Source organism: Drosophila subobscura, chromosome J (genome assembly GCF_008121235.1).
Source record: "Drosophila subobscura isolate 14011-0131.10 chromosome J, UCBerk_Dsub_1.0, whole genome shotgun sequence".
NCBI lineage: Eukaryota > Metazoa > Arthropoda > Insecta > Diptera > Drosophilidae > Drosophila > Drosophila subobscura.
This window is the reverse complement of record NC_048532.1, coordinates 18,713,293-18,738,442: the sequence shown is the minus strand read 5'-3', so window position 1 is coordinate 18,738,442 and position 25,150 is coordinate 18,713,293. Positions and strand designations below refer to the sequence as shown.

Genomic DNA, 25,150 nt, shown 5'->3' with positions numbered 1-25,150 from the left:
GACAATAGTCACAAAGGAGCAAAAACGGAGCAATAGACAGAAGAAAAAACGGTAGCATCAAGAGCAGAAAAATACTTAAAAAAGGAGAGAGCGATAAAAAATCGGAGCTTAAAAAAGGGCAAAAGATATAGAAAAAGTTGGAATAAAAGAGCAGCAAAAGACAGGGGAAAAGGGCAGTGAAAGATCTGCAAAAGACATGGTAAAAATGGAGCGTAAAAGGAATAAAATATTTAGAAATAAAGGAAGCAATCTACAAGTGATAAATAACAGCAGCATGTAAGGAGCAACAGAACAGGGAGAAAGGGGGAGCGTAAAAGGAGCAATATACATGGACAAAACGGAGCAAAAGACACGGAGAAACGGAGCATAAAAGGCTTCAAAGACGCAGAAATAATGGAGCGAAAAAGACGCCATTGCTGGCTGGCTGCTGCTGCTTTGGCGGCGGCGAAGGGTCGGGGAAGATTTCTTTGAGTTTTGTGTGTGGGGGGCGGACGCGAACTTACTTGTTGTTGGCTCTACGATATCTTTGTGTGTTTCGGGTTTTGTTTTCTGTTTATGTTTAATTGTTTTCTGTGCTGTTGTAGCCTCATCTTGCGGTGTAATTTGTGCAGTGGCTGTGTCCTCGGGTTCATGTGATTCTTGTGCATGTATCGGTGTTGCTGTTGTTGTTGGTGTGCTCTCTTCCTCATCGTCTTTGGGTATCTCTACAGTCGTCACGTATGTCGTCTGCTCTGTGGGTTCGTCAGTCTCTGTCTTGGGTTTCTTTTGGGTCTTTGGTTTCTTTGTCTGGGGTTTGGTTGAGTCGGGAACTTCCTCTACTGGAAGGGTTTCCTCCACTACTGGAAGAACTTCTTCTACAACTGGCTGAACCTCTTCTACTACCTCTTGAGGAGTTTCTTTTGGTGTTTCCTCTTCTATTAATTTCTTAACATAATCATCTAGATCCTCCTTCTTTACCTTCTTGACTGTTTTCTTGGGCTTTGGTTTGGGTTTCGTTTCCTTTTCTTCGGGCTGTTCTTCCACTGGCAGAACGACTGCCTCTGGCTGTGGCTCCTCATCGACAATAACCATCACGGAGTCATTATCCTCACTTTCAATGGTTGTTATCTTGTATGTGGTATCCTCCTTGGGTCCCTTTTTCTTCAGCACCCGCTTGGTGGTCTTCTCCTGAATGGGTTTGCCCTCTTCCGTGACAATCTCCTGGACTTGAACCTCCTCCGGCTGGACCTCAATAATCTCAACGGGCAGGACAGGCTCTTCGGGTGCTTCAACCTCGACGATCTTCACCTGTGCCAGTTCTTCGGGAACAGGAGACGCTTCCTTCGGCGCTTCTTTGTGTTTTGGTTTCTTGTCCTTCTTTGGCTTGCCCTCGGGAGCTTCTTCCACCACTTCGATGGGTTTTTCCGTGATTTTATCCTTGACTGTCGGTTCAAAATCGAATTTCTCATACTTTTCCAGCTCGGTTTTGGGCGTTTCCATATCAATGAGCTTTTGTATGTAGTCATGGATGTCGTCCTTCTTCACCTTCTTGGTTTTCTTTTTGGGTTCCTTGGGTTTCTCATCCTCCTTTGTGGGTGCTACGGGTTCGTATTCCACAATTGTGATTTCCGCTTCGGGCTGATCATCCCTAAGGACTTCTATGATTTCGATTTCACCCTCGCCATCGGGTCGCTTGATCTTACGTTTGGTGGTGACCTCCTTGTGGGTCTCGCCAGCTTCATCTGTGGTCTCCCTGACCTCCGGTTCGCTTTCGATGACTTCGATGGTGAATGGTTTTTCTTCCAGGGGTTCTGGGGAAGTTTCCTTGATGGAAATTTCATAGGATTCAAGTGGTGTGTCCTCGGGGGCTTCGTGTGGCTTCTTGGATGTCTTTTTCTTTGTGGGTTTTTCCAGGGATGAGGATTCCTCCTTGATGGAAATGCTGAATGTTTGAACTTCTGGTGTCTCAGGCACAGATTCGATTTCTGTAATTTCTAGAGGCTCTTCAGGTGTTTCTGCCTTGGGTTCTTCTTCAGCAACGGTGACCTTTGCCTTCGGCTTCTTTTTCTTTTCAGGCTTTGGAGTTTCCTCCGTTTGTTGGATCTCAAGTTCAGGTTCTTCTACAATCGGAGCGGAAACCTCCACAGTAAAGACATCCTCTTCTGGTTGAGGCGTTTCCTCTGGCACACTCTCCACAACAGAGATTTCCTCTTGTTCTGGTTTGTCCTCCTCTACATCGGCTGGCTTTTCCTTCTTGGCCTTCTTTTTGGGCTTTTCTGGCGTAGGTTTAGAGGGTGTCTCCTCGGTGACAGCCACAACAGTCTCGGGTTCGATGGGTCTTGGTGCTTCCTCCTCAATCACAGCCTTGATAAAGTCCTCAACATCATCCTTTTTGATCTTTTTGGTACGTTTCTGCTTAACCACAGGCTCCACATCTATGGTTTCCTCCGACGGAGTTGTCGTGGTGACTGTAATCTCAGATTCATTTGTATCTGCATCCGTGACCTCGACAATATCGTGAACTATCTCCTGGGGACCCATTTTCTGCTTAATTTTCTTTGTTTTGACAACCTTTTCCCTGATTTTACCCTCCTCATCGGGCACCTTTTGAATCTCTACCGTCTCCTCGAGCACTACGATTTCAAACGTCTTTTCTTCAGGCTTTTCCGGTGAAAATTCGCGCACTGTGATCTTTAGTTTGGGTTCTTCCTTGGTCTCCTCTACCGATGGTTGATCTTCCTCGGGAGCGGATGTTTCTTCTTCGGATTCTTGTGGTTTTTCGGTGGGTTTTTCCTCCCGAACTTTGACCTTTTTAACGGGTTTCTTTTTCATTTTGACCGGCTCATCCAAGTCGATCTTTTCGTACTTTTCCAACTCCGTTTTTGGTATATCCTGCTCGATGAGTTTTTGAATATAATCGTGAAGGTCGTCCTTGGGGACCTTCTTAGTTTTCTTTACCTTTTTGGGTGCCTCTTCCTTTGGCGTGTCTTCCTTTATAGGTTCCACCTCTTCGGTGTGCACTATGACCTCGTATTCGGGTGTTTCTCCCTCCTTCGTGGTCTCGACAATTTCAATTATCTCCTCCTTGGGACCCACTTGCTTCTTAATCTTTCTCTTTGTGACAGTCTGCTTGGTGGTTTCTCCTTTGTCGTCTGTGACTTGCTGCTCCACAGCCTCCGTTTGAAGTTCCTGGATCTGGAAGGTTGGTGCCTCCAAAGGCGTTGGCTCCTCCGACTCCTGAACGATGGTTGTGTGTTCGGGGAACTCTTCTTCGGGCAGAAGCTCCTCAGATGTGGCTTTCACCAGATATTCTGGGGATTCCTCTTGTGAGGGTTGCTTTTGAGTCTTAGGTTTCGATGGTTTTTTGGACTTTGGCTTGGGTTTTTCTTCTACGGAAGTTTCCTCTGTAACACCGATTGTATAGGCTGGAGTTTCCTCCGGCTTTTCAATAACTATTTCCATAGTTTCCACGAAAGTTTCCTCTGGTACTTCGGGTTTCTGCACGTCCGCCTCTTCTTCTGTTTCAGTGACTGTATATTTCTTTGGTGCTTTCTTTGTTTTCTTGGGCTTTTCCTCCTGAATTTCTTCTGGCTCACTTTCTACAGTTTCAATTGGGACCTGCTCCACGAATTCCTCAATAACATTGATGACATATTCCTCGATTTCATCCTTCTGCAATTGCTTTGGTTTCTTGAGAATCTTCTTTACTGGTTTGGGTTTTTCTTCAGTGATTTCCACCGCATCGGCAGTTACTTCAGTGACTGTCACCTCAGCAATAGGCTGATCCTCACCGGTGGTGGTTTCTGTGATCTCAAAGACCTGCTCCTTGGACCCCTTGCGGCGCAGAACCTTGCGCTTTTTGATGGTCACCTCTTTAATGGTGCCCTCCTCGTCGGGTTGCTCGACAACTTCAACGGTCTGTTCGATTTCCTCCAAGGGAACAACGGGCAGCTCCTCCTTTTTGTCCTTTTTCTTTTTCTGTGGCTTTTCCTTCTTTGTGGGCTTAGGTTTTTCTTCGGGAGTTTTCTCCAGAGGTTCCAAGAATTCATCCGAAACATTGACTAAATATTGCGTAGAGTCTTCTATCTTTTGTGGCAGCTCCGGCACATCCTCTGGGAGCAGTTCTATCTCCTCGGGTTCCTCCACTTCTGGCTCGATTTCCTCGACATTAAATTCATGGATCGTCACCGGTAAACCATCCACAACATCGACAGTTTTCTTGTGATGTGTCTTAACCTTCTTTTTGGGCTTCTTGGGCTTGTCATCCATCTCAGTGGGCTCGTACTGTTCCAGCTCAGTTTTCGTGATCTCCTGTTCGATTAGCTCTTGGATGTACTTGTCCAGATCGTCCTTGACAGGTTTTTTCTTCTTGATCTTTTGAACAATCTTCACGGGTTGCTCCACCGCGGCATCCTTTGGTGTTGTTTCCTCCGAGGGCACTTCAGTAGTTGTGAATTCAATGATGGCCTCGGGATTGTTCTCCTGATACGTTTCTGTGATCTCAATGATGTACTCCTTGGGGCCATCCTTCTTCTTGAGTTTCTTGGTGGTCTTGACCTGCTTGACCTCCTCACCCTTATCGTTGATTATATCCTCGATGACAGTTTCAGGGGCAAGCTCCTCAATGCGAATGGTTTGCTTCTCCTCGGGTTTCTTCGTGGATTTCTTTGGCTTTGGAGTTTTCGGTTTCACTTCAACAATTTCCTCTGGAACATCGGATTCTTCCAACTCCTCCTCGAACTTCTGTGGCTCCACAAACTCTTCCAGCACGTTGATGATATAGTTTTGAACATCTTCGGGCTTCAGTTTCTTTGGCTTCTTGAGGGGCTTCTTTTCTTTGATCTCTGGCACCTTTTCCTCAGGCTTTTCTTCCTCTGTTATCTCGACAATGGAAACTTCAGCCAGAGGTTCATCATTTGTGATGGTTTCGGTGATTTCGAAGACCTTTTCCTTGGGTCCCTGTTTGCGGGAAACCTTCTTCTTTTTGACCTCAACCTTCTTCTCAGTGCCATCCTCTTCGGTGACTTTGGTGATTTCCACAGTTTCCGAAAGGTCTTCAATGACGGGCTCCTCAAACTTGTACGGCTCCACAAATTCTTCAAGGACATTGATCACATAGTCCTTGATTTCTTCGGGCTTCAGTTTCTTGGGTTTCTTGATGGGTTTCTTTTCTTTGATCTCTGGCACCTTTTCCTCAGGCTTTTCTTCCTCTGTTATCTCGACAATGGAAACTTCAGCGAGAGGTTCATCATTCGTGATGGTTTCGGTGATCTCGAAGACCTTTTCCTTGGGTCCCTGTTTGCGGGAAACCTTCTTCTTTTTGACCTCAACCTTCTTCTCAGTGCCATCCTCTTCGGTGACTTTGGTGATTTCCACAGTTTCCGAAAGGTCTTCAATGACGGGCTCCTCAAACTTGTACGGCTCCACAAATTCTTCAAGGACATTGATCACATAGTCCTTGACTTCTTCGGGCTTCAGTTTCTTGGGTTTTTTGATGGGTTTATTTTCCTTGAGCTCTGGAAGATCCTCCTTGGGTCCTTCCTCTGTAATTTCTACAATGGAAACTTCGGCCAGAGGCTCATCATTTGTAATGGTTTCGGTTATCTCAAAGATCTGTTCCTTGGGTCCCTGTTTACGGGAAACTTTCTTTTTCTTCACTTCCACCTTCTTTGGAACACCATCCTCTTCCGTGACTTGTGTAATTTCCACAATTTCGGGAAGTTCTTCAATGATGGGTTCTTCCTTTGCAAATTCTTCAAACTTGTAAGGTTCCACAAACTCCTCAAGAACATTAATGACATAATTCTTGACATCTTCAGGTTTGAGTTTCTTTGGTTTCTTGATGGGCTGCTTTTCTTTGATCTCTGGAACGTGCTCCTCAGGCTTTTCTTCCTTTGTAATTTCCACTATGGTTACCTCCGCCAGAGGCTCATCATTCGTTTTGGTCTCTGTAATCTCAAAGATCTGCTCCTTGGGTCCCTGTTTCCTGGAAATCTTCTTTTTCTTGGTTTCCACCTTCTTTTGTGTGCCATCCTCTTCTGTTACCTTAACAACTTCCACAGATTCGGAGATGTCTTCAATGATTGGTTGTACCTTCTCAACGTCTTCTGGCAGCTCTTCAAACTTGTAAGGCTCGACGTACTCTTCCAACACATTGATGATGTAGTTTTTGACATCCTCTGGCTTGAGTTTCTTGGGTTTCTTGATGGGCTTCGATTCTTTGATTTCAGGAACAGCTTCCTTGGGTTTTTCTTCCTCGGTAATTTCGATAATGGTTACCTCCGCCAGAGGCTCATCATTCGTTTTGGTCTCCGTAATCTCAAAGATCTGCTCCTTGGGTCCCTGTTTACGAGAAACCTTCTTCTTTTTGACCTCCACCTTCTTCTCAGTGCCGTCTTCTTCGGTGACTTTGGTGATTTCCACAGTTTCCGAAAGATCCTCAATGACGGGCTCCTCAAACTTGTAGGGCTCCACAAATTCTTCGAGAACATTAATCACATAATCCTTTACTTCTTCGGGCTTCAGTTTCTTGGGTTTCTTGATGGGTTTCTTCTCTTTGACCTCCGGAACATCCTCCTTGGGTTCTTCCTCTGTAATTTCTACAATGGAAACTTCCGCCAAAGGTTCATCATTCGTTATGGTCTCTGTGATCTCAAAGATCTGTTCTTTGGGTCCTTGTTTTCTAGAGACCTTCTTCTTTCGGACCTCAACCTTCTGTGGAACACCATCCTCTTCGGTGACACGGACTTCAACCACTTCAGAGATGTCTTGAATGATGGGTTCTACCTTATCTTCTTCCAGAACCTTGATTTTCGCTGATTTCTTGGGCTTGGACTTGGGTTTCTCTTCGACGACCTTTACTACCAGATCTTTGGGAGTTTCCTCGATGTCTTCATGGTCACTCTCCTCTACCACTTCATATGGCTTAAGTTCCTCCTGATCTACTTCAAACTCTTGAATGATAACCTCGTAAACTGTTGTCGGCACACCATCAACCACTTGGGTGGTTTTCTTGTGTTGTTTCTTGATTTTCTTGGGTTTCTTCACCTCCGATGGTGTGGATTCATCTACAGTGACTTGGTATTCTTCCAGTTCTGGCTTTGGAATATCCTCTTCAATGAGTTCTTGGATAAAGTTATCCAAACTTTCGGTCTTGGGCTTCTTTTTCTTGACAATCTTGATCTTGTGCTCCTCTTGTGGTTGTTCCTCCGTGGCTGGTGTGATTTCTGTAGTTTGGACTACGACTTCAGCTTCGGGTTTATTCTCTTCGTAGGTTTCTATCACTTCGATGAGATATTCCTTGGGTCCAGCCTTCTTCTTGAGCTTACGTTTGGTTACGACACGTTCCACAGTTTTGCCCTCTTCATTGATTGTTTTCTCGATGATTGTTTCGGGTGCCAATTCTTCCACGCGAATTGTATATTCACTTATGGGTTCGGCAGGGGCTACCTCCTTTGGTTTCTTGGCTGGTTTCTTTGCTTTCTTGGGTGCAGAGTCCTTGACTTCCACATAATATTCCTCGGCTTGCGGTGTCTCATCTGTTTCAGTTACCGATACAATATCTTCTGTGATAGTTGTTTCCTCTGGAGCAAGTGCTGGTTCCGTTTCGGTTATTTTCACCTTTTTCTGCTTCTCCGATTTCTTTTTCTTATCCTTGGGAAGGCTGCGAACTTCTTCGGGTTTCTCCTCTTCAGGTCGAACCTCTTGCAGAGTCTCCTCTTCAATAACTGTTGTGGTAAAGGAGGTTGTATCATCCACTGGTGATTGATCTCTCTCTGGAACTGGTGTATAATCTTCAGATATCTCGGCAATCAATTCGAGAGGTGCCTCTTCTACAACCTTGACGATGTACTCCTTCAGTTTTTCCTTCTTCACCTTTTTCACTGTTTTCTTGGGTGCCTCGGGCTTATCTTCTGCTGGAGCATCAGTTGTATCTTCGGTTGTTTCTGTGGTTATGACGATGACCTTTGCCTCTTCGGGTGTGTCCTCGGGTGCCTCGGTTTCAAAGATTTCAATCTCATACTGCTTGGAACCCTTCCGGGTCTTGACCTTTCGCTTTTTGGTGATTTTCTCCTCCTTCAGTTCAATTTCCTCCAAGACCAGTGGCACAGTTTCCACTTCCTCTTCGAGCACAACTATTGGAAGCGTTTCCTGTAGATCAGCAATTATTTCATCCAATTCGGGAACGATTTTCTCCTCGGACTCTTCAACCTCTTCCTGGGGAGCACGCTCCGAATCGATTTTCTTGATCAGGAACTCATCGTAGACCGGAATCACCTCCGTTTCAAGAGTTTCCTCTTCTTTGGTGATCTTCTTGGCTTTGGGTTTCTTGGCCTTTGGCTTTTCCTTGGGCTCGTGTTCCGTGACTCCGATTTGATGTGATTCTCCCTCTGGATAGATTTCTTCCTTGGGCTTTGGCTTTTGTTTCTTGGCCTTCTTTGGTTTGCCATCCACATCGATTTTTTCGTATTTCTCCAACTCGGTAAGGGGAATCTCGGCGTTGATCAGTTGCTGAATGTACGCATCAAGTTCATCCTTTTTCATTTTCTTGGTTTTCCTCTTGGGCTTTTCTGCAGCTGGAGAAACACCTTCCTCCTCCTTTGTTTCACTAGTGGTAATGGTTATTTCATATAGGGGTTCTTCACCTTCAGTAGGCACAGTTTCCACAATTTCTAGGATCTCCGTTTCATTACCCTTTTCGTGGAGAATTCTACGCTTTTTGGGCTTCTCCTCGAACGGAACCTCCTCCTCAGGCTGTAGTTCTGTGAGTTTCACCTCAAAGAAGTCTTCTGTGCGGGTTTCATAGAACTTTTGTTCGGGCTCTTCCTTGATTTCGGCCACAAATTCCTCAAGTTCTTCTTTGTTCATGCGTTTGACCTTCTTTTTGAGTGTTTTCTTGGGTTTTCTGTCATCCTGAACTGTTTCAGAACTTGTGATGGTAATTTCGTAGATCTTTTCATCACTATCTTTCGGTGAAACTTCCACAATTTCAATGGTGTTTTCTTCTACATCAGTCTTGACCTTAATCTTGCGCTTTTTCTTTGGTTCTTTCATGGGTTTTCTCGGGGTTTCCAATGCTTCCTCGGTAATGACTTCTGGTTCCAGTTCCTCTACTTCATATTTGAAGAAAGGCTTCAGTTTTACCTCTTCCTGGACATCCTCTGGTCTTTCGCCTTGGCGATAACGCAGCTTTAGATCATCCTCGGGTGTTTCTTCCACATCCTTTGGCTTTCCGGGGGTGATTTTGTGTAGATTTGTTTCGGGTGTAGGTGTAACCTTCTTCTTTCGCTTGTGTTTTGGTTTATCCAGCGTTTCAGTTTCTTCAACAATTGATGTATCCGATTCTTCAGGTTGTTCGAAAGTTCTTTCGAAATCAGTGATTTCTGTGGGTTCAAAGTGGAGTGAGCCCTGCGGTTTTTCTGACTTTTTGGACTTCTTTTTCTTTGGCACCTCCTCTTCAGCCACCTTTTGAGGCATTTCTTCGATTTCCTCTTCTTGGCCCTCGATTTTCACTGGTTTCAAGTGAACCTCTTCGATGGTTTCGACATTCTGTGGAATCTTGCCTTTGCCAAGTTTGAGCTTACGAATTTCCTCAGGAGTTTCCACCTTTACCTTCTTTCCACGCTTGTACTTGGGCTTGGGTTGTTCCTCATCCGAGTGTTGGCTCTCCTCCGAGTCGAAGGTTTCTAGATCGGGCTGCTCCAGCTCTGCCTTTGAAGGTTTGCGATGTTTAAACTTCTTGGGGCGCAGCCGCAGAACCTCTTCGGCCTCTTCAATATTACGAGAGAGTTCTCCACTCTCCCGATGGGTCTCCAGCTCGGTCAGGACATACGGGAAGCAGTACGGAGAGAATGGTATGAATCGTATCCAACTCTTGAGTTTCTTATTCTTGAACGAAGCTTCGGTTTTCTTCTTTTTCTCCACCTCGGGGCGTTGCTTGGGCGCCTTGAGTTTCAGCATTTGCGGGAATTCTGCAACAGAACTGATTTCCACCATTTTCGGACGTTTAAATTCGATTTTCTCGATTTTCATGGGTGTCAACTTCATGGGTTGTGGTTGCTTGAAGGACGAATCACGACGAGCTCGTTGCGGAAGTTCCATTTCCGTGCGCTGATATTCCGGAAGGACTGTCTTAGGTATCTCCTGATGAATGAGGAATTGTATGTATGCATCCATATCATCGCGTTTCGATTTGATGACCTTCTTTTTCTTGGATTTATCTTTCTTCTCAGCAGTAGCAGTATTAGGACTCTCCTCAACCTTACCCTCTTCTATGACAACTAATTTCTTTGGTTTGCGTTTTTTAGCCCCAGTCTTTTCCCCAGGACCCTCCTCTGTCAGTGTTGTCTCCCCTGTAGGACCCTCGTCTGTCAGTGTCTCCCCAATAGGAGCCTCCTCCTGTTCCTCTTCTACAATTGTCTCCTCCTCAATGGGAGCCTTGGTAGCGGGTTTCTTTTTCTGTTTGGGTTTCTTTTTGTCGTCTCCTGAGTCTCCTGCACTTACAACATCTTCGGGTTCTGTGATAGTGTACTCTTTGTTGTTCTGTTGGTCTGTTTTCGAGAAAGAATTATGTGTGTTTTTTTGTGTTAGAGCTAAACTAATGTTTTTTTGTACACTCTTATATTTGCATTTTATATAATGCTTTAAAACACCTTCAAACTTTGTGTGGCACAAAGTTTTAGTGTTTGGAATTATACCATACGCTTGCAACAAAGTATTTTTGTGTTTAGGTTAGAGATTTCATTTCAATTAAAAATGTACGTAATTTCGTTTTTGGTTTTCTAGAATTTTTAGATGTCACGTACAGAAAAGTGCAGTGTTAGTAATTATTTTGTGAAAATATATGAAGTGTTTTTCTCATGTTTAGAGTGTGATTGATTGATTGATTGTTTAACTAACGACTGAATGACTGAAGGACCTTTGTTTCTTTTAAGACGCGGCTTATGGTATAGTATATGGAGTATACGAGTATTTTGTATATAGTATAGTTTGTTTTTTAAGTAAAAATCACCTGTTGTCTCGCTGACTTCAACAATTTCTAGGTGTGGTGTTGATTGTGGTGTTGTAGTGTCTTCTGGAATGGGTTCGGTATCACTGAGTACCTCCTCAACAACGATGCCTTGTTCCTCCTGTGAGATTCGTTTCTGTTCTGTTTCAATTGTGGTCTCTCCATCTTCGTTTTGTACCGATTTGAATGTCGTTATGTATTCGGTTGTTGTGTTTTCGGGCTTTGCTTGTTTCTCCACTGTGTTGTCGTTGTGTTTTGTGTGTTTTATTTTTGTTTCGTGTGGAATGTGTAAAGAAAATATGTTATTTACAGATCTAAATATTGGGAGGTGTAAACTATAAGAATACTTTAAGGAAAACTTTAAACTGAATAAAATGTTGAAGAAAACTAAGAAATTGTTTTTGCGTATACTTCAATTTGTGATGTAGAATGAGTGTTGGATGGATAGTGTAGATAGTGTTTGTTGTGTTCTTACCCTTGGGTTTTTTGTGTGGCTTTTGTTTGTGTTTGTTGGGTGAAACCTTTTCATCGTCGCATTTACTAATATCGATGATATCAGCGATATCCGAAAGATTTTCATCGCTTACAACCCGGATCAAGGAATAGGGCTCTTTGCCCTCTTCCTCGATGGTTTGTATCTGGAAATATTCCAGATCCTCTTCCTCTGGACCCTGTTTCTTGAACGTACGCGTTTTAGTCGTCTTCTTCTTTGGTTTCTTATTGCTGTCAAGCTCTTCGGTAAAGGTTGTCTCCTCCGGCAATTCCTCAATCGGTATAGGGGTGAAGTCCTCCGCTGGCACAACCTCCACTTGCACTGTTGTCAGGGGTTCCTTGTCGTCTTCGACGACTGTCTGTACCGTTGTCACTTCGTCGAGTTTATCGTCGAGATTCTTTTTGAAGGCCCTGGACTTGACGGTCTTCTTCTTTTTGGTTCCATCGTGAGAAGTGTATTCCAGTTCTGCTACTTGTTCCGGTAGTTCCAAAGACTTATTATCCTCTGGCCTCGACTCGGTTATAGGCTGTTCGGTTACCGAAATCGAATAGATGGGCTCCGCATCATCTTGTTCAATGATATCAATCTGGGTAACCTCTTCGGTCTTGTCACTTGTTGGCTTTTTGATCACACGTTTCTTTGTTTTCACAATCTTCGGCGCACCTTCTTCGTCTACAGTTTCAGATTCCAGTACCTCATCGGGCAGAACCGTCACCTCGGAGAGCTTTTCCTCTGGAAGTTCAGGGAAGGGCAACTCAAAGTTCTCCACTGTCACCTTTGTCTTTGGCTCCTTCTCGTACTCCTCTACAGTTTGAATCTTAGTTACCTCCATGTTATCGCCCTTGATCTTTTTAATGATACGTGTCTTCACAACTGTCTTTGTCGGAGTACCATCTTCTTTCTCTGAGAGAATAACAGATTTTCTTTCAGGTAACTCAACCACGGTTTCCTCATCTTCAGGCTTTTTAACAATGACTCTCTTCTTAAGCTTCACTTTGCCACCAAATGGAGTCTTCAGATCTGTTTCTTCCACCGTCACTGTTGTCTCTGGTTGCTTGTCATCCTCCTCTACGGTTTCGATTTTGGTGACTTCTTGTTTGTCACCCTTGACCTTCTTGATTACGCGAGTGCGGATCTTCTTCGTTTTGGGTTTGCCGTCTTCAGAGATGGATTCGACAACACGAACCTCTTCTGGGAGTTCCTGGATCTCCTCAGGTTTCTCCTCTTCGTAAGGAATCTCTTCAACGGTGACTGTAGTCTCCGAAGGCTTGTCATCCTCCTCGACAGTTTCGATCTTGGTGACTTCTTGTTTGTCTCCCTTGACCTTCTTGATTACGCGAGTGCGGATCTTCTTCTTCTTTGGTTTGCCGTCTTCAGAGATGGATTCGACAACGCGAACCTCTTCTGGGAGTTCTTCGATCTCCTCAGGTTTCTCCTCTTCGTAAGGAATCTCTTCAACGGTGACTGTAGTCTCCGAAGGCTTGTCATCCTCCTCGACAGTTTCGATCTTGGTGACTTCTTGTTTGTCTCCCTTGACCTTCTTGATTACGCGAGTGCGGATCTTCTTCTTCTTTGGTTTGCCGTCTTCAGAGATGGATTCGACAACGCGAACCTCTTCTGGGAGTTCCTGGATCTCCTCAGGTTTCTCCTCTTCGTAAGGAATCTCTTCAACGGTGACTGTAGTCTCCGAAGGCTTGTCATCCTCCTCGACAGTTTCGATCCGGGTGACTTCTTGTTTGTCTCCCTTGACCTTCTTGATTACGCGAGTGCGGATCTTCTTCTTCTTTGGTTTGCCGTCTTCAGAGATGGATTCGACAACGCGAACCTCTTCTGGGAGTTCTTCGATCTCCTCAGGTTTCTCCTCTTCGTAAGGAATCTCTTCAACGGTGACTGTAGTCTCCGAAGGCTTGTCATCCTCCTCGACAGTTTCGATCTTGGTGACTTCTTGTTTGTCTCCCTTGACCTTCTTGATCACACGAGTGCGGATCTTCTTCTTCTTGGGTTTGCCGTCTTCAGAGATGGATTCGACAACGCGAACCTCTTCTGGGAGTTCTTCGATCTCCTCAGGTTTCTCCTCTTCGTAAGGAATCTCTTCAACGGTGACTGTAGTCTCCGAAGGTTTGTCATCCTCCTCGACGGTTTCGATTTTGGTGACTTCTTGTTTGTCACCCTTGAGCTTCTTGATCACACGAGTGCGGATCTTCTTCTTCTTTGGTTTGCCGTCTTCAGAGATGGATTCGACTACGCGAACCTCTTCTGGGAGTTCCTGGACCTCCTCAGGTTTCTCCTCTTCGTAGGGAATCTCTTCAACGGTGACTGTAGTCTCAGGTACCTTGTCATCCTCCTCGACAGTTTCGATCTTGGTGACTTCTTGTTTGTCTCCCTTGACCTTCTTGATTACGCGAGTGCGGATCTTCTTCTTCTTTGGTTTGCCGTCTTCGGAGATGGATTCCACAACGCGAACCTCTTCTGGGAGTTCTTCTATCTCCTCAGGTTTCTCCTCTTCGAAAGGAACTTCTTCAACGCTGACTGTAGTCTCCGAAGGCTTGTCATCCTCCTCGACAGTTTCGATCTTGGTGACTTCTTGTTTGTCTCCCTTGACCTTCTTGATCACACGAGTGCGGATCTTCTTCTTCTTGGGTTTGCCGTCTTCAGAGATGGATTCGACAACGCGAACCTCTTCTGGGAGTTCTTCGATCTCCTCAGGTTTCTCCTCTTCGTAGGGAATCTCTTCAACGGTGACTGTAGTCTCCGTAGGCTTGTCATCCTCCTCGACAGTTTCGATCTTGGTGACTTCTTGTTTGTCTCCCTTGACCTTCTTGATCACACGAGTGCGGATCTTCTTCTTCTTTGGTTTGCCGTCTTCACAGATGGATTCGACAACGCGAACCTCTTCTGGGAGTTCCTGGATCGCCTCAGGTTTCTCCTCTTCGTAAGGAACCTCTTCAACGGTGACTGTAGTCTCCGAAGGCTTGTCATCCTCCTCGACAGTTTCGATCTTGGTGACTTCTTGTTTGTCTCCCTTGACCTTCTTGATCACACGAGTGCGGATCTTCTTCATCTTGGGTTTGCCGTCTTCAGAGATGGATTCGACAACGCGAACCTCTTCTGGGAGTTCCTGGATCTCCTCAGGTTTCTCCTCTTCGTAGGGAATCTCTTCAACGGTGACTGTAGTCTCCGCAGGCTTGTCATCCTCCTCGACAGTTTCGATCTTGGTGACTTCTTGTTTGTATCCCTTGACCTTCTTGATTACGCGAGTGCGGATCTTCTTCTTCTTGGGTTTGCCGTCTTCAGAGATGGATTCGACAACGCGAACCTCTTCTGGGAGTTCTTCGATCTCCTCAGGTTTCTCCTCTTCGAAAGGAACTTCTTCAACGCTGACTGTAGTCTCCGAAGGCTTGTCATCCTCCTCGACAGTTTCGATCTTGGTGACTTCTTGTTTGTCTCCCTTGACCTTCTTGATCACACGAGTGCGGATCTTCTTCTTCTTTGGGTTTGCCGTCTTCAGAGATGGATTCGACAACGCGAACCTCTTCTGGGAGTTCTTCGATCTCCTCAGGTTTCTCCTCTTCGTAGGGAATCTCTTCAACGGTGACTGTAGTCTCCGTAGGCTTGTCATCCTCCTCGACAGTTTCGATCTTGGTGACTTCTTGTTTGTCTCCCTTGACCTTCTTGATCACACGAGTGCGGATCTTCTTCTTCTTTGGGTTTGCCGTCTTCAGAGATGGATTCGACAACGCGAACCTCTTCTGGGAGTTCTTCGATCTCCTCAGGTTTCTCCTCTTCGTAAGGAATCTCTTCAACGGTGACTGTAGTCTCCGAAGGTTTGTCATCCTCCTCGACAGTTTCGATCTTGGTGACTTCTTGTTTGTCTCCCTTGACCTTCTTGATCACACGAGTGCGGATCTTCTTCTTCTTTGGTTTGCCGTCTTCAGAGATGGATTCGACAACGCGAACCTCTTCTGGGAGTTCCTGGATCTCCTCAGGTTTCTCCTCTTCGTAGGGAATCTCTTCAACGGTGACTGTAGTCTCCGCAGGCTTGTCATCCTCCTCGACAGTTTCGATCTTGGTGACTTCTTGTTTGTATCCCTTGACCTTCTTGATTACGCGAGTGCGGATCTTCTTCTTCTTGGGTTTGCCGTCTTCAGAGATGGATTCGACAACGCGAACCTCTTCTGGGAGTTCTTCGATCTCCTCAGGTTTCTCCTCTTCGTAGGGAATCTCTTCAACGGTGACTGTAGTCTCCGAAGGTTTGTCATCCTCCTCGACGGTTTCGATTTTGGTGACTTCTTGTTTGTCACCCTTGAGCTTCTTGATTACACGAGTGCGGATCTTCTTCTTCTTTGGTTTGCCGTCTTCAGAGATGGATTCGACTACGCGAACCTCTTCTGGGAGTTCCTGGATCTCCTCAGGTTTCTCCTCTTCGTAGGGAATCTCTTCAACGGTGACTGTAGTCTCAGGTACCTTGTCATCCTCCTCGACAGTTTCGATCTTGGTGACTTCTTGTTTGTCTCCCTTGACCTTCTTGATCACACGAGTGCGGATCTTCTTCTTCTTTGGTTTGCCGTCTTCAGAGATGGATTCGACAACGCGAACCTCTTCTGGGAGTTCCTGGATCTCCTCAGGTTTCTCCTCTTCGTAGGGAATCTCTTCAACGGTGACTGTAGTCTCCGCAGGCTTGTCATCCTCCTCGACAGTTTCGATCTTGGTGACTTCTTGTTTGTCTCCCTTGACCTTCTTGATTACGCGAGTGCGGATCTTCTTCTTCTTTGGTTTGCCGTCTTCGGAGATGGATTCGACAACGCGAACCTCTTCTGGGAGTTCCTGGATCTCCTCAGGTTTCTCATCTTCGTAAGGAATCTCTTCAACGGTGACTGTAGTCTCCGCAGGCTTGTCATCCTCCTCGACAGTTTCGATCCGGGTGACTTCTTGTTTGTCTCCCTTGACCTTCTTGATTAATCGAGTGCGGATCTTCTTCTTCTTTGGTTTGCCGTCTTCAGAGATTGATTCGACAACGCGAACCTCTTCTGGGAGTTCCTGGATCTCCTCAGGTTTCTCCTCTTTGTAGGGAATCTCTTCAACGGTGACTGTAGTCTCAGGTACCTTGTCATCCTCCTCGACAGTTTCGATCTTGGTGACTTCTTGTTTGTCTCCCTTGACCTTCTTGATCACACGAGTGCGGATCTTCTTCTTCTTTGGTTTGCCGTCTTCAGAGATGGATTCGACAACGCGAACCTCTTCTGGGAGTACCTGGATCTCCTCAGGTTTCTCCTCTTCGTAAGGAATCTCTTTAACGGTGACTGTAGTCTCCGAAAGCTTGTCATCCTCCTCGACAGTTTCGATCTTGGTGACTTCTTGTTTGTCTCCCTTGACCTTCTTGATCACACGAGTGCGGATCTTCTTCTTCTTTGGTTTGCCGTCTTCGGAGATGGATTCGACAACGCGAACCTCTTCTGGGAGTTCTTCGATCTCCTCAGGTTTCTCTTCTTCGTAGGGAATCTCTTCAACGGTGACTGTAGTCTCCGCAGGCTTGTCATCCTCCTCGACAGTTTCGATCTTGGTGACTTCTTGTTTGTCTCCCTTGACCTTCTTGATCACACGAGTGCGGATCTTCTTCTTCTTTGGTTTGCCGTCTTCAGAGATGGATTCGACAACGCGAACCTCTTCTGGGAGTTCCTGGATCTCCTCAGGTTTCTCCTCTTCGTAAGGAATCTCTTCAACGGTGACAGTAGTCTCAGGTACCTTGTCATCCTCCTCGACAGTTTCGATCTTGGTGACTTCTTGTTTGTCTCCCTTGACCTTCTTGATCACACGAGTGCGGATCTTCTTCTTCTTTGGTTTTCCGTCTTCGGAGATGGATTCGACAACGCGAACCTCTTCTGGGAGTTCTTCGATCTCCTCAGGTTTCTCTTCTTCGTAGGGAATCTCTTCAACGGTGACTGTAGTCTTCGCAGGCTTGTCATCCTCCTCGACAGTTTCGATCTTGGTGACTTCTTGTTTGTCTCCCTTGACCTTCTTGATTACGCGAGTGCGTATCTTCTTCTTCTTTGGTTTGCCGTCTTCTGAGATGGATTCGACAACGCGAACCTCTTCTGGGAGTTCCTGGATCTCCTCAGGTTTCTCCTCTTCGTAAGGAACTTCTTCAACAGTGACTGTAGTCTCAGGTACCTTGTCATCCTCCTCGACAGTTTCGATCTTGGTGACTTCTTGTTTGTCTCCCTTTACCTTCTTGATCACACGAGTGCGGATCTTCTTCTTCTTTGGTTTGCCGTCTTCAGAGATGGATTCGACGACGCGAACCTCTTCTGGGAGTTCCTGGATCTCCTCAGGTTTCTCCTCTTCGTAAGGAATCTCTTCAACGGTGACAGTAGTCTCCGGTGGCCTTGTCATCCTCCTCGACAGTTTCGATCTTGGTGACTTCTTGTTTGTCTCCCTTGACCTTCTTGATCACACGAGTGCGGATCTTCTTCTTCTTTGGTTTGCCGTCTTCAGAGATGGATTCGACAACGCGAACCTCTTCTGGGAGTTCCTGGATCTCCTCAGGTTTCTCCTCTTCGTAGGGAATCTCTTCAACGGTGACTGTAGTCTCCGGTACCTTGTCATCCTCCTCGACAGTTTCGATCTTGGTGACTTCTTGTTTGTCTCCCTTGACCTTCTTGATCACACGAGTGCGGATCTTCTTCTTCTTTGGTTTGCCGTCTTCAGAGATGGATTCGACAACGCGAACCTCTTCTGGGAGTTCCTGGATCTCCTCAGGTTTCTCCTCTTCGTAGGGAATCTCTTCAACGGTGACTGTAGTCTCAGGTACCTTGTCATCCTCCTCGACAGTTTCGATCTTGGTGACTTCTTGTTTGTCTCCCTTGACCTTCTTGATCACACGAGTGCGGATCTTCTTCTTCTTTGGTTTGCCGTCTTCGGAGATGGATTCGACGACGCGAACCTCTTCTGGAAGTTCTTCGATCTCCTCAGGTTTCTCCTCTTCGTAGGGAACTTCTTCAACGGTGACGGTAGTCTCCGAAGGCTTGTCATCCTCCTCGACAGTTTCGATCTTGGTGACTTCTTGTTTGTCTCCCTTGACCTTCTTGATCACACGAGTGCGGATCTTCTTCTTCTTTGGTTTGCCGTCTTCGGAGATGGATTCGACAACGCGAACCTCTTCTGGGAGTTCTTCGATCTCCTCAGGTTTCTCCTCTTCGTAGGGAACTTCTTCAACGGTGACTGTAGTCTCCGAAGGCTTGTCATCCTCCTCGACAGTTTCGATCTTGGTGACTTCTTGTTTGTCTCCCTTGACCTTCTTGATCACACGAGTGCGGATCTTCTTCTTCTTTGGTTTGCCGTCTTCAGAGATGGATTCGACAACGCGAACCTCTTCGGGGAGTTCCTGGATCTCCTGGATCTCCTTCGTAGGTTTCTCTTCTTCGTGACTGGAATCCTCTTCAACGGTGACTGTTTGTCTCCCTTGACCTTCTTGTTACACGAGTCATCCTCCTCGACAGTTTCTCCTCAGGTTTCTCCTCTTGGTGACTTCTTGTTTGTCTCCCCAGTTTCGACCTTCTTGATCTTGATCACACGAGTGCGGATCTTCTTCTTCTTTGGTTTGCCGTCTTCAGAGATGGATTCGACAACGCGAACCTCTTCTGGGAGTTCCTGGATCTCCTCAGGTTTCTCCTCTTCGTAGGGAACTTCTTCAACGGTGACTGTAGTCTCCGAAGGCTTGTCATCCTCCTCGACAGTTTCGATCTTGGTGACTTCTTGTTTGTCTCCCTTGACCTTCTTGATCACACGAGTGCGGATCTTCTTCTTCTTTGGTTTGCCGTCTTCAGAGATGGATTCGACAACGCGAACCTCTTCTGGGAGTTCTTCGATCTCCTCAGGTTTCTCCTCTTCGTAGGGAATCTCTTCAACGGTGACTGTAGTCTCCGAAGGCTTGTCATCCTCCTCAACAGTTTCGATCTTGGTTACTTCTTGTTTGTCTCCCTTTTACCTTCTTGATCACACGAGTGCGGATCTTCTTCTTCTTTGGTTTGCCGTCTTCAGAGATGGATTCGACAACGCGAACCTCTTCTGGGAGTTCCTGGATCTCCTCAGGTTTCTCTTCTTCGTAGGGAACTTCTTCAACGGTGACTGTAGTCTCCGAAGGCTTGTCATCCTCCTCGACAGTTTCGATCTTGGTGACTTCTTGTTTGTCTCCCTTGACCTTCTTGATCACACGAGTGCGGATCTTCTTCTTCTTTGGTTTGCCGTCTTCGGAGATGGATTCGACAACGCGAACCTCTTCTGGGAGTTCTTCGATCTCCTCAGGTTTCTCCTCTTCGTAGGGAATCTCTTCAACGGTGACTGTAGTCTCCGCAGGCTTGTCATCCTCCTCGACAGTTTCGATCTTGGTGACTTCTTGTTTGTCTCCCTTTACCTTCTTGATCACACGAGTGCGGATCTTCTTCTTCTTTGGTTTGCCGTCTTCAGAGATGGATTCGACAACGCGAACCTCTTCTGGGAGTTCCTGGATCTCCTCAGGTTTCTCCTCTTCGTAGGGAACTTCTTCAACGGTGACTGTAGTCTCCGAAGGCTTGTCATCCTCCTCGACAGTTTCGATCTTGGTGACTTCTTGTTTGTCTCCCTTTACCTTCTTGATCACACGAGTGCGGATCTTCTTCTTCTTTGGTTTGCCGTCTTCAGAGATGGATTCGACAACGCGAACCTCTTCTGGGAGTTCCTGGATCTCCTCAGGTTTCTCTTCTTCGTAGGGAACTTCTTCAACGGTGACTGTAGTCTCCGAAGGCTTGTCATCCTCCTCGACAGTTTCGATCTTGGTGACTTCTTGTTTGTCTCCCTTGACCTTCTTGATCACACGAGTGCGGATCTTCTTCTTCTTTGGTTTGCCGTCTTCAGAGATGGATTCGACAACGCGAACCTCTTCTGGGAGTTCCTGGATCTCCTCAGGTTTCTCTTCTTCGTAAGGAACCTCTTCAACGGTGACTGTAGTCTCAGGTACCTTCATCCTCCTCGACAGTTTCGATCTTGGTGACTTCTTGTTTGTCTCCCTTGACCTTCTTGATCACACGAGTGCGGATCTTCTTCTTCTTTGGTTTGCCGTCTTCAGAGATGGATTCGACAACGCGAACCTCTTCTGGGAGTTCCTGGATCTCCTCAGGTTTCTCCTCTTCGTAAGGAACCTCTTCAACGGTGACTGTAGTCTCCGGTAAGGCTTGTCATCCTCCTCGACAGTTTCGATCTTGGTGACTTCTTGTTTGTCTCCCTTGACCTTCTTGATCACACGAGTGCGGATCTTCTTCTTCTTTGGTTTGCCGTCTTCAGAGATGGATTCGACAACGCGAACCTCTTCTGGGAGTTCCTGGATCTCCTCAGGTTTCTCCTCTTCGTAAGGAACTTCTTCAACGGTGACTGTAGTCTCCGAAGGCTTGTCATCCTCCTCGACAGTTTCGATCTTGGTGACTTCTTGTTTGTCTCCCTTTACCTTCTTGATCACACGAGTGCGGATCTTCTTCTTCTTTGGTTTGCCGTCTTCAGAGATGGATTCGACAACGCGAACCTCTTCTGGGAGTTCTTCGATCTCCTCAGGTTTCTCCTCTTCGTAGGGAATCTCTTCAACGGTGACTGTAGTCTCCGAAGGCTTGTCATCCTCCTCAACAGTTTCGATCTTGGTGACTTCTTGTTTGTCTCCCTTGACCTTCTTGATCACACGAGTGCGGATCTTCTTCTTCTTTGGTTTGCCGTCTTCAGAGATGGATTCGACAACGCGAACCTCTTCTGGGAGTTCCTGGATCTCCTCAGGTTTCTCTTCTTCGTAGGGAACTTCTTCAACGGTGACTGTAGTCTCCGAAGGCTTGTCATCCTCCTCGACAGTTTCGATCTTGGTGACTTCTTGTTTGTCTCCCTTTGACCTTCTTGATCACACGAGTGCGGATCTTCTTCTTCTTTGGTTTGCCGTCTTCAGAGATGGATTCGACAACGCGAACCTCTTCTGGGAGTTCCTGGATCTCCTCAGGTTTCTCTTCTTCGTAAGGAACCTCTTCAATGGTGACTGTAGTCTCAGGTACCTTGTCATCCTCCTCGACAGTTTCGATCTTGGTGACTTCTTGTTTGTCTCCCTTGACCTTCTTGATCACACGAGTGCGGATCTTCTTCTTCTTTGGTTTGCCGTCTTCAGAGATGGATTCGACAACGCGAACCTCTTCTGGGAGTTCCTGGATCTCCTCAGGTTTCTCTTCTTCGTAAGGAACCTCTTCAACGGTGACTGTAGTCTCCGGTACCTTGTCATCCTCCTCGACAGTTTCGATCTTGGTGACTTCTTGTTTGTCTCCCTTGACCTTCTTGATCACACGAGTGCGGATCTTCTTCTTCTTTGGTTTGCCGTCTTCAGAGATGGATTCGACAACGCGAACCTCTTCTGGGAGTTCCTGGATCTCCTCAGGTATCTCCTCTTCGTAAGGAACTTCTTCAACGGTGACTGTAGTCTCAGGTACCTTGTCATCCTCCTCGACAGTTTCGATCTTGGTAACTTCTTGTTTGTCGCCCTTGACCTTCTTGATCACACGAGTGCGGATCTTCTTCTTCTTTGGTTTGCCGTCTTCAGAGATGGATTCGACAATGCGAACCTCTTCTGGGAGTTCCTGGATCTCCTCAGGTATCTCCTCTTCGTAAGGAACTTCTTCAACGGTGACAGTAGTTTCAGAAGGCTTGTCATCCTCCTCGACAGTTTCGATCTTGGTGATTTCTTGTTTGTCTCCCTTGACCTTCTTGATCACACGAGTGCGGATCTTCTTCTTCTTTTGGTTTGCCGTCTTCAGAGATGGATTCGACAACGCGAACCTCTTCTGGGAGTTCCTGGATCTCCTCAGGTTTCTCTTCTTCGTAAGGAACCTCTTCAACGGTGACTGTAGTCTCAGGTACCTTGTCATCCTCCTCGACAGTTTCGATCTTGGTGACTTCTTGTTTGTCTCCCTTGACCTTCTTGATCACACGAGTGCGGATCTTCTTCTTCTTTGGTTTGCCGTCTTCAGAGATGGATTCGACAACGCGAACCTCTTCTGGGAGTTCCTGGATCTCCTCAGGTTTCTCTTCTTCGTAAGGAACCTCTTCAATGGTGACTGTAGTCTCAGGTACCTTGTCATCCTCCTCGACAGTTTCGATCTTGGTAACTTCTTGTTTGTCGCCCTTGACCTTCTTGATCACACGAGTGCGGATCTTCTTCTTCTTTGGTTTGCCGTCTTCAGAGATGGATTCGACAATGCGAACCTCTTCTGGGAGTTCCTGGATCTCCTCAGGTATCTCCTCTTCGTAAGGAACTTCTTCAACGGTGACAGTAGTTTCAGAAGGCTTGTCCTCCTCCTCGACAGTTTCGATCTTGGTGATTTCTTGTTTGTCTCCCTTGACCTTCTTGATCACACGAGTGCGGATCTTCTTCTTCTTTGGTTTGCCGTCTTCAGAGATGGATTCGACAACGCGAACCTCTTCTGGGAGTTCCTGGATCTCCTCAGGTTTCTCTTCTTCGTAAGGAACCTCTTCAACGGTGACTGTAGTCTCAGGTACCTTGTCATCCTCCTCGACAGTTTCGATCTTGGTGACTTCTTGTTTGTCTCCCTTGACCTTCTTGATCACACGAGTGCGGATCTTCTTCTTCTTTGGTTTGCCGTCTTCAGAGATGGATTCGACAACGCGAACCTCTTCTGGGAGTTCCTGGATCTCCTCAGGTTTCTCCTCTTCGTAAGGAACTTCTTCAACGGTGACTGTAGTCTCCGAAGGCTTGTCATCCTCCTCGACAGTTTCGATCTTGGTGACTTCTTGTTTGTCTCCCTTGACCTTCTTGATCACACGAGTGCGGATCTTTTTCTTCTTTGGTTTGCCGTCTTCAGAGATGGATTCGACAACGCGAACCTCTTCTGGGAGTTCCTGGATCTCCTCAGGTTTCTCTTCTTCGTAAGGAACCTCTTCAACGGTGACTGTAGTCTCAGGTACCTTGTCATCCTCCTCGACAGTTTCGATCTTGGTGACTTCTTGTTTGTCTCCCTTGACCTTCTTGATCACACGAGTGCGGATCTTCTTCTTCTTTGGTTTGCCGTCTTCTGAGATTGATTCGACAACGCGAACCTCTTCTGGGAGTTCCTGGATCTCCTCAGGTTTCTCCTCTTCGTAGGGAACCTCTTCAACGGTGACTGTAGTCTCAGGTACCTTGTCATCCTCCTCGACAGTTTCGATCTTGGTGACTTCTTGTTTGTCGCCCTTGACCTTCTTGATCACACGAGTGCGGATCTTCTTCTTCTTTGGTTTGCCGTCTTCAGAGATGGATTCGACAACGCGAACCTCTTCTGGGAGTTCCTGGATCTCCTCAGGTTTCTCTTCTTCGTAAGGAACCTCTTCAATGGTGACTGTAGTCTCAGGTACCTTGTCATCCTCCTCGACAGTTTCGATCTTGGTGACTTCTTGTTTGTCTCCCTTGACCTTCTTGATCACACGAGTGCGGATCTTCTTCTTCTTTGGTTTGCCGTCTTCAGAGATGGATTCGACAACGCGAACCTCTTCTGGGAGTTCCTGGATCTCCTCAGGTTTCTCTTCTTCGTAAGGAACCTCTTCAACGGTGACTGTAGTCTCCGAAGGCTTGTCATCCTCCTCGACAGTTTCGATCTTGGTGACTTCTTGTTTGTCTCCCTTGACCTTCTTGATCACACGAGTGCGGATCTTCTTCTTCTTTGGTTTGCCGTCTTCAGAGATCGATTCGACAACGCGAACCTCTTCTGGGAGTTCCTGGATCTCCTCAGGTTTCTCCTCTTCGTGAGGAACCTCTTCAACGGTGACTGTAGTCTCAGGTACCTTGTCATCCTCCTCGACAGTTTCGATCTTGGTAACTTCTTGTTTGTCGCCCTTGACCTTCTTGATCACACGAGTGCGGATCTTCTTCTTCTTTGGTTTGCCGTCTTCAGAGATGGATTCGACAATGCGAACCTCTTCTGGGAGTTCCTGGATCTCCTCAGGTATCTCCTCTTCGTAAGGAACTTCTTCAACGGTGACAGTAGTTTCAGAAGGCTTGTCATCCTCCTCGACAGTTTCGATCTTGGTGATTTCTTGTTTGTCTCCCTTGACCTTCTTGATCACACGAGTGCGGATCTTCTTCTTCTTTGGTTTGCCGTCTTCAGAGATGGATTCGACAACGCGAACCTCTTCTGGGAGTTCCTGGATCTCCTCAGGTTTCTCTTCTTCGTAAGGAACCTCTTCAACGGTGACTGTAGTCTCCGAAGGCTTGTCATCCTCCTCGACAGTTTCGATCTTGGTGACTTCTTGTTTGTCTCCCTTGACCTTCTTGATCACACGAGTGCGGATCTTCTTCTTCTTTGGTTTGCCGTCTTCAGAGATGGATTCGACAATGCGAACCTCTTCTGGGAGTTCCTGGATCTCCTCAGGTATCTCCTCTTCTTCGTAAGGAACTTCTTCAACGGTGACAGTAGTTTCAGAAGGCTTGTCATCCTCCTCGACAGTTTCGATCTTGGTGATTTCTTGTTTGTCTCCCTTGACCTTCTTGATCACACGAGTGCGGATCTTCTTCTTCTTTGGTTTGCCGTCTTCAGAGATGGATTCAACAACGCGAACCTCTCCTGGAAGTTCCTGGATCTCCTCAGGTTTCTCCTCTTCGTAGGGAACCTCTTCAACGGTGACTG

The 25,150-nt window shown here is 46.5% G+C and overlaps 1 protein-coding gene across 2 annotated transcripts in view; it reads right to left on the bottom strand.

Annotated features, from left to right (window-relative positions):
- LOC117893117 (titin-like) overlaps positions 1-25,150 on the bottom strand; it is a 133,749-nt gene that overhangs the window by 12,073 nt on the left and 96,526 nt on the right. The window contains exons 26-33 of one of the 2 annotated variants that reach the window (XM_034799560.1): positions 22,311-24,791; positions 21,458-22,096; positions 17,995-18,633; positions 17,142-17,780; positions 11,463-13,944; positions 10,991-11,224; positions 5,995-10,529; positions 504-5,643 (exon numbers count right to left, since the gene is read on the bottom strand). The exons of the other annotated variant lie outside the window; for it this stretch is intronic. Of the exons in view, the coding sequence (XP_034655451.1) occupies positions 504-5,643; positions 5,995-10,529; positions 10,991-11,224; positions 11,463-13,944; positions 17,142-17,780; positions 17,995-18,633; positions 21,458-22,096; positions 22,311-24,791 (16,789 nt within the window). The remainder of the gene's footprint in view (positions 1-503; positions 5,644-5,994; positions 10,530-10,990; positions 11,225-11,462; positions 13,945-17,141; positions 17,781-17,994; positions 18,634-21,457; positions 22,097-22,310; positions 24,792-25,150) is intronic. 2 annotated transcript variants of the gene reach the window in all.